We start from the raw sequence: 9,026 nt of genomic DNA on the forward strand, positions 1-9,026 counted from the left end.
GTATAAGAAAATGTATAATTCTAGTGACCACATCCATTTGATTTGGTTCCTCTATCTATATTGACATATTATTCTATCCGCAAAAAAGAGAGGATGACATATAATAATTCATTGAAAATTGTTGAAACCGACCCAAGTTTTGTGGATTTAAGTGAACAGCATTGTGCCTTGTAGCATTAGAAATTTGCATGGACTCCAACGGCCCTTTATAGTCATTTTGGCGGTGCTTACCGCCATTTAACTATTACGTGTGGCTACGATGGTACGACTGCTCTTGTTCAATAGGATGACGCGTCCGACAACCAATATCAACGTATTCAAATACCTACCAAAGCCCAATTATTACAAAATACTCCATGTGCTATTAATATATCCACGACAATGAAGACCTCCTTTTACAAGACCGAAGGCATCACATTCTGGTCCAACATTATGCGCAACAATAATTCGTAGGATATTTCAACACACCATCATCATGTCTACAGAAAGGAACACATAGCGACTATATTGCAACTAATTAATTAATTAATTGTAATCTATCCCATAATATAAGAGGGTAGTATATGAGATAGATTTATGTGAATCACCATGTAGCAGCAGCAGCAGCCCCTGTTTGAATGAAGAGACCAAACAGAACCAAACCCATGGGTTTGGTCAATGGCAGAGAAAGGAAAGGCAAGGAAGCGGCCAAAGAAAAGAGGAGGAGACGGGAAAAGGAGGCGACGGCGGCCAAAGAGGAAAGGAGGCCGCCCGCCCGCAAGCAAGAAATTGTCGATTGCCCACCCCCTCCCTCCTATTAAAGCGGCGCAACCGAAGAGAGAGAGAAGAGAGGGAGAGGGGCACACGCCGAGAGTCCACACGTAATCCCATCCCCTCCATCCATTCCCGCTTTTACCCCCCTGTACTTGCCGCATTTCGCAGGCCAGGACTACTGGACCAGGGGAGTCCTACCGGCTACGGCGCCGAATTATTGCCCGTTTCGAGGCCTCGACCGCCAAAAGGGCCGTGCAGAGCTGCTACGCCCACACGCACAGCCGCCGTGCCAACGCGTGCGCTCCGCTCCCCCTTCGCCTCGCCGCGTCGGGCAGGTGAGGTGGGGGACAGGGGCTGGGTAGCGGCTCTCTTGCCCGATGAGGCCGCCGGAAGTGGTGTTCGTCGCGGCCTTGGTGGCGGTGGCGGCGGCGGCGCTGCTGGGCGGGGCGGCGGCGGCGTTCCCGGCGGCGCTGACGCTGGAGCGCGCGCTGCCGCACAGCGGGGTGCCCGCGGAGCACCTCAGGGAGCGGGACAGGGCGCGGCACAAAGGGAGGGGGCTGCTCGGGGGCGGGCCCGCGGTCGCCGGCGTCGTCGACTTCCCCGTCGAAGGCTCCGCCAACCCCTACATGGTCGGGTGGGTGAGCCGCTTCCCTTTTTCTGCCTTTTTGTTTTTCCTCTCCTGCTTTGGTTTGGTTTCGTCTGGCTTGGTTCGGTTCGGGTGGGTCGGTTGTGTGCGTGATCGATGCAAGCGTTGAGAATTCGAGCCTGTTTTGTGTTCTGGGCGTTGAGCTGAAATTGTCTCCTTGCTTGGTGGATTCGACGATTGTGGCACATGAAATTTCTTTTGGGTAATTGACAGTTACATCCCTTCTGCTTACTCAGCTGTAGTCATAACCATTGAAATACTACTGTAATTGATAGTAGTTTGATGGCCGTACTCAGTGAGTTTGTTTGCGGGTGGATATTGCGTGCATTCTGCAAACTTTATACTTAATTTTTACAAACTTCCGGCGATGTTTGCTCAGGAACACAGGCCGTTTGTTTGGCAGCTGAACTGTTGCTTGGAATAACCCGGGCTTGTTTTTTTTCTTTTTTCTTTTTATTTCTTAGGTTCGTTTGATTCATCGTTTTAATGTGATTATTCTGACAATATCACCAAGTCTTTGTGCACTTCATTGTTCTACCTGTTTGATTGTGGGAGTCCAATTCTGACGCGTTTGCCTGTACCAATCACCACAATAATTCATTGCCTGTAAGTTGAGAGAAAAACAGCTCATTTTCCTATGCTTTGCTTCTCTTGGATCCTACGTCTCCACACATTTTTCTGCCCATCACAGTTTCTTCAATTTTCTTAGGTTGCTTTTGCTTCAAGGTCAATTCCTTACGTTGAAGATGCAGTTTTGGATTTCTCCCTCTGATGTACCTTATGTTTGCAACATTAATTTTGTTATTCCGTAAGGTGTAGCCGTGCAGAGATATACATTTCGTTACACGGTTTAGAGCCAGTACATGCAGAGGCTTTACTAGCACCATATACGATAGATAATGGATGGATTGGCACCCGTTTTTACTTGCCATGTGCTAGTCTTTAGTGAAACAGTTCTGTTTTCGCCAATGCTATAGGATTTATGTTTTAGTTGCATAGACCCTTGTCACATATCAGTTGTGATTGATAATACTCCCTTTAGACTGTTGAATATCATGTGTTTAATCCATCACCCTTTTTTTTTTAGTTTTTACTAAGCCTTTTGTCCCAAACAAGTTGGGGTAGGCTAGATATGAAACCCTTTCACGAGGACTTCCCAGGAGGTCACCCATCCTAGTACTATTCTCGCCCAAATGGGTTTCATACCCAAAGGACTGGCTAGTTTTTACATTGGCTCGCCAAGCCTATCACAACCCTTAGATATGAAACCCTTTGACAAGGACTTCCCAGGAGGTCACCCATCCTAGTACTACTCTCGCTCAAATGGGTTTCATACCCATGGGACTGGCTAGTTTTTACGTTGGCTCGCCAAGCCTATCACAACCCTCCTCCTTTACCCGGGCTTGGGACCGGCTATGCCTAGAAGACATAGGCGGAGTTTAATCCATCACCCTCATGTAGCAATATTCTGTTTTAGGACGCAGAAGTCAGCTATGCACTCTGTTTCTTTTGGCCGATTCTCAAATTGGTTAGGATGCAAAAGTCAGTTTGTTCCTCAATGTTACTACTGATTTGTGATTAATTGACCTCCTTTTAGGCATTATCATCTCATCAACTCATTCATTTTCATTCTGCAACTGGGCTTGCTGTTTGTTGGTAGTACATGGGCTTCATGCCAACCTATACCGTAATAGGCACTCTTTTGTAAGTATAATCGTATGCTAAAGTTCTATTTTACAGGCTCTATTTTACACGTGTAAAATTGGGAAACCCTGCGAAGGAATACTTTGTCCAAATTGACACTGGCAGTGATATCTTGTGGGTTGCTTGCAGCCCTTGCACAGGTTGCCCAACATCAAGTGGGCTCAATGTGAGTCGATCATTATCCAATGGCTTGTGTTTGTTGGAATATTTTTCTCCCTTGAGATGGGACTACTTGTTATCTAAGCTCATTCTGATGGAATACTGCTTTTTGGTTTGCTTTTCAGATCCAATTGGAATTCTTCAACCCTGATTCTTCATCAACATCATCCAGGATACCATGCTCAGATGATAGGTGTACAGCTGCTCTCCAGACAGGGGAAGCACTCTGCCAACCCTCAGACTCCCCAAGCAGCCCATGCGGTTACACTTTCACGTATGGTGATGGAAGTGGCACGTCAGGATACTATGTGTCCGACACTATGTATTTCGACACTGTCATGGGGAATGAGCAAACTGCCAATTCTTCTGCCTCCGTCGTTTTCGGGTACAGTTCCCTAGACTCCTATACTTTTTGAATCCCCTATTGGATAATGAAAACTTACCATTTACAATTGATGATCATTTACTTAAGATACATGATAACATTAGAAACATGGCTAGAGTGGTGCAACAACTGTGCCAGGCAAGAGCATTGACATGATGTGGGTTATTGTCTCCTTGATAATGTGAACCATTTACATGTTGCTGCTTTGTGGCACAGGTGTGGATAAAATTTGTTCACTTTGTTGATCTGGTTAGCGAAGGGTTGGCCTTGCGCAGTGGTGAAGTACTCTCCACTTGTGCCGAGAGGTCCTGGGTTCGATGCGGCCTCTCTGCATTGCACTGTGTAGGGGTAAAGCTTGCCTCGTGTAATCCTTCCCCAGACCCCACCTGGTGTGGGAGCTTCTAGCACTGGGTCTGTCCTTTTCCTTGATCTGGTTAGCATGGTTGATGGGTCTAATGACAACAAAATGCATGTCCTGCAACTAGCAGGGTTCTAGTACCTACTGCAAGAATAGTTCTTTTCATTGCTCTGATATCCAGAGAACAGTTATTACTAGGAAAAAGTCAATTTCCATTATGGTCACCATGAACAAATGTTAAAATGGTTATACTGTCTTCTTTCTCATTCTCTTGCCAAAATATGTTGGCATATGACTAGTACCTGGACATCTTTGAATGTCGATTGACAGGCTATCCCCTAACATGTATCTAAACACTACAAAGTCTCAGCCTCGGAATGGTTTGTCACTTTTTCTTAGTGATGCTATTCTACATTAGGTCACCTTGATATTGAAACTTGCTGCTTAACAGGGTCAATATTATTTTCGTTGTTGTAACTATCTTTTTTTTAATAGATGTAGCAACTCACAGTCAGGTGACCTGATGAAGGCAGATAGGGCAGTTGATGGAATTTTTGGGTTTGGACAGCATGAACTGTCTGTCATTTCACAACTGTACTCTCTTGGTGTATCCCCTAAAACATTCTCCCATTGCCTGAAAGGTTCAGATAATGGTGGTGGTATTCTTGTCCTTGGTGAAATCGTCGAACCAGGATTAGTATTTACTCCACTTGTTCCATCACAGTAAGTTCCTTTTCCTGAAATTATTGAGTGTGTAACTTAGGAATTCTGCATGTTCTTACCCGTGTTGTTGTAACTGGTAGGTATGGGTGGAAAGCAACAGTTTCCATCATTCGTTTTCTTGTTTTTGTTTTCTTCTGAAGTACTTGTTAGGTGAATTTATTTGGACATCTTTAATATTCCAACATTAAGTATGCCCTTGTGAGAGGCTAACTATATAGCTAGATTTTTTTTCTTGCAAAGTACGTATAACATTTCTAGTGGCAATAAACTATGAAACATTTTGATTCTAAGCTATTTTTGTATTTTTAATGAAATGTAGGCCTCATTATAACTTGATTCTGGAAAGCATTGCTGTTAGTGGTCAAAAGCTACCCATTGATTCTTCCTTGTTTGCAACATCAAACACACAAGGAACAATTGTGGATTCAGGAACGACATTAGTATACCTTGTCGATGGTGCTTATGATCCATTTATTAGCGCGGTAAACTCCAAATGACACATGTCATCATTTATTTTATGGAACAACAAATATGTAACTAGTTTGCATTACTTAAATATACCATCATTAGTTCTCTTGATCGATGCCTGCAGATAGCTGCCGCAGTCTCTCCATCTGTACGCTCTGTTGTCAGCAAGGGGACACAATGTTTTGTTACGAGCGGCAGGTTTTCCTCTTTCTCTGTGTAAGGAAATTAGCAGCGCATGTCTTTCAGAATGTTGAATTACTCACAAATGTTCTTTTGCTTCTCTGCTAGTGTTGATTCGTCATTTCCTACGGCAACACTGTATTTTAAAGGTGGAGTTGCAATGACAGTGAAGCCAGAGAACTATCTTTTGCAGCAGGCTACCAGTGTATGTGAACAAGCCTTTTGATGCCATCGTTGCTAAATTTCTTTGCAATTGTGTGTCTAGATAACTGTTTATGGGCGCACTTGCCTCAGATGAAATAATGACATATTATGCTTTGTAGGATAATAATGTATTGTGGTGCATTGGCTGGCAAAGGAGCCAGGGAATCACTATACTTGGAGGTTAGTCATGTTGACTGTATTAGCCATTATAAGTTGCGTATATAGCTGTTATACTTTAAGGCAGCTATTCTGTTATGGATATCTGAATTAAGTTAAGTTGTTGACAGAAATTTCAATAGTGGTGCCAAATATGAACATAACTATGCCAGATAGATCTATCCAGGCTTTAGGAAAATGATCGTGCCTTGTGACTCATGCCGTTTGATTTAACCCCCTAATACTGAACCAACAGGAAAACTGACTATTTACCTCATGCAAACATTGACTGACTAGTAATCCCTAAGTACTAGCTTGACAGCAGCTATTAACCGAGTATAGTCAGTGTGAATGGCCCCAGGAATGATGCGATGCCCATCTCCCACTCCTGGTGTTTTCTTGCTAACTATTTGGCCCCCTTTGTTGCAGATCTTGTTTTGAAGGATAAGATATTCGTGTATGACTTGGGAAACATGCGCATGGGCTGGGCGGACTACGACTGTAAGCTCAAAATTCCTCCTCTGTACCGTGGCTTCGGCAACCAGTTCTAGTTCACGCCCAGGCTGATTGGCTTAGCTAACGATGTCTTCCTTTTCTTCTGTCAGGTTCGTTGTCGGTCAACGTCACCTCCTCATCGGGGAAGAACCAGTACGTGAACACGGGGCAGTTTGACGTGAACGGATCGCCGCGGCACTACAGCGGTCTGGTGCCTACCGTTGTCGCCGTCGCCCTTGTGCATATGCTCATTTTTGGCGCCCTATTTAGTAGATAGCACACTGGCTGACTGACCTAACATTGTGATTCCACCACACCCATTCTTTACTTAGCGAACGGGGCCTATGCCGTTGTCGCTGCGCCCCTTCCTTCCCATGGCACGAGCATTCTTGCTGTACATAAATTACAGGGAGAAAGAGAAGAAGAAAAAAAGTAAAAAATGGTTTATCGTTCATGGTAGTGGCGTGCTCAGAACGTGTTTCGACCTGATTACTTGAGAGGCGTTGTTCTATTTATTCATGGGATCCCTTATTCATGTACCTGAATCGTGCTGCCGCTGCCTCCAAATCTGAAGGAAAACAGAGGAGGATATTATGGCCGCCATGGCGGGACAACCTGCACACATTGATCTAGAACATCATTGCCATTTCATATGTGACGGTGATTCATGAAGAGTGTGTTTGGTAGGCTGCATTTCCCCAGTGAGGCCCTAGGGAGTCAAAGTTCTTTGACCGCACGGCTCTGGCAACAGATAGGGTTCGCAATTGTTGTGTTCTACTCACCTCCTTAGTCTCCTTCATCTAATTCCTTCTAATCTACTCCCTATGTAAACTAATATAAGAGCGTAAACTAATATAAGAGCACTTAGATCACTACTTTAGTATTCTAAACGTTTTTATATTAGTTTACGGAGGGAGTACATAATGATGTTGCGATTTAATATAAGAGCATTTCCAGCCGTTCGGCCCCCTAGGGTGCCGAAAAAGAGCGGCCTGGGGTGAGCCGGCGGTATACTCGGCGCTGGGGCGGTTGGGCACCCAGCCGTCGCCCCCAGGCGCCGATTCCGGCCCAGTTTTCGGCCCAGTTGTGTAAAAAAAAGGCCCGATATTTGCGTGAATCGGCCCATATTCGGTGCGGTTCAGCGTGTTTCGGCGTGAATTTTTACATATAAATAGAAATTAATTAGTTCGTCACATAGTTCGGCGTGTTTCATCACATAAATCAAATAATTCAACAAATAGTTCAATATAAATTATATAATTTAACAAATAAAAACTTAAATTTCATCACACGTCATTCCCGCGTCGCCCTGGCCTCGCCCTTGAGCCTCCATAGGTGCTCCACTAGATCGTGTTGCAGTTCTTGATGCATCTGTGGGTCTCGGATCTTCTGACGCATATTGAGGTAGTCAGTCCAGGTTACCGGTAGCTGGTGATCAATTTGGGCAAGAGGACCCTGCCTGTAATATGGTTCAGTGTCAAACACTGGCTCTTCCTGCTCGCTCTCAATGATCATGGTGTGCAAGATGACACAACAAGTCATGATCTCCCATATTTGATCTTTCAACCAGGTCTGAGCATGGTACCAGACAACAGCAAATCAAGATTGGAGCACACCAAATGCCCTCTCGACATCCTTCCTGCAAGCCTCCCGAACCTTCGCAAACCAGGCGTTCTTGCCTCCTGGCACGGGGTTTGAGATGGTCTTCACAAATGTCGACCATCTCGGATAGATGCCATCAGCTAGATAGTACCTCCTGTTGTACTGCCGCCCATTGACCTCGAAGTTCACCGAAGGAGAATGACCTTCAACAAGCTTGGCAAAGACAGGGGAGGACTGCAGGACGTTGATGTCATTGTGAGTTCCTGGCATCCCAAAGAAAGAGTGCCAAATCCAGAGGTCCTGTGTGGCCACTGCCTCAAGTACCACACTGCATCTGCCTTTGTACAACCCCTGCTAAGAAAATGGACGGCTCTTCCATTTCCAATGCATGCAGTCGATGCTTCCTAGCATCCCAGGAAATCCTCTTGCTACGTTCTGTGCTAGGATCCGAGCAGTGTCTTCCGCATTGGGTGTTCGCAAGTATTGCGGTCCAAACACTACCACCACTGCCCTGCAGAACTTGTAGAAACACTCAATGGTGGTGGACTCGGCCATGCGCCCATAGTCGTCGAGTGAATCATCGGGAGCTCCGTATGCAAGCATCTCATAGTTGTCGTGCACTTCTGGATTGAGGTGAATCCAAGTGTGCCGATGCAATCCATCTTGCACTTGAAGTAGCTGTCGAACTCCCGGATGGAATTCACAATCCCGAGGAAAACCTTTCGGCTCATCCGGTAACGGCGCCGAAATGTTTTCTCACCGTGCAATGGAGCGTCGGCGAAGTAGTCCGAGTAGAGCATGCAGTAGCCTTCCAGACGATGTCGGTTCTTTGCTTTCACCCGCCCAGGCACCGAGCCACCTCGCCGCGGCTTTTCACTGCTCGCGAGTAGGCCGGAGAGGGCGGCGAGTACCATGAGATGCTCCTGCTCCTGGATGTCGGCTTCGGCTTCCTCCTCCAGCAACGTTGTGAGTGCCGCCTCATCTTCAGAGTCCATCGCCGGTCCGGGCAAATCACCAAACACCTTGCGGGCGAGGTGGGCGCACCCCCGCCGGTGTACAGGCCCTGGGCGCGGATGGAACGCCGAATAAGTTGCCCGGACGACGGCGGAGGGGCTGCCTCGGCGAAACCTCTTCTTTTTCCCGGCGGGAAATGACCTATCTAGCTGTGGTGGGCAGTGGAAGGCGCCGGGATC

General features: G+C 46.1%; 1 protein-coding gene across 1 annotated transcript; it reads left to right on the forward strand.

The window, feature by feature from the left end:
• Window positions 1-834: 834 nt before the first annotated feature.
• LOC119277190 (aspartic proteinase 39-like) lies at window positions 835-6,868 on the forward strand. The gene is made up of 10 exons (XM_037558431.1): window positions 835-1,387; window positions 3,140-3,269; window positions 3,388-3,647; window positions 4,501-4,728; window positions 5,048-5,210; window positions 5,321-5,394; window positions 5,485-5,581; window positions 5,700-5,760; window positions 6,166-6,237; window positions 6,342-6,868. The coding sequence occupies exons 1-10, from the start codon at window positions 1,131-1,133 to the stop codon at window positions 6,506-6,508; spliced, it is 1,509 nt and encodes a 502-aa protein (XP_037414328.1). The 5' UTR covers window positions 835-1,130; the 3' UTR covers window positions 6,509-6,868.
• The last annotated feature ends 2,158 nt before the right edge of the window (window positions 6,869-9,026 follow it).

Source organism: Triticum dicoccoides, chromosome 3B (assembly GCF_002162155.2).
Source record: "Triticum dicoccoides isolate Atlit2015 ecotype Zavitan chromosome 3B, WEW_v2.0, whole genome shotgun sequence".
NCBI lineage: Eukaryota > Viridiplantae > Streptophyta > Magnoliopsida > Poales > Poaceae > Triticum > Triticum dicoccoides.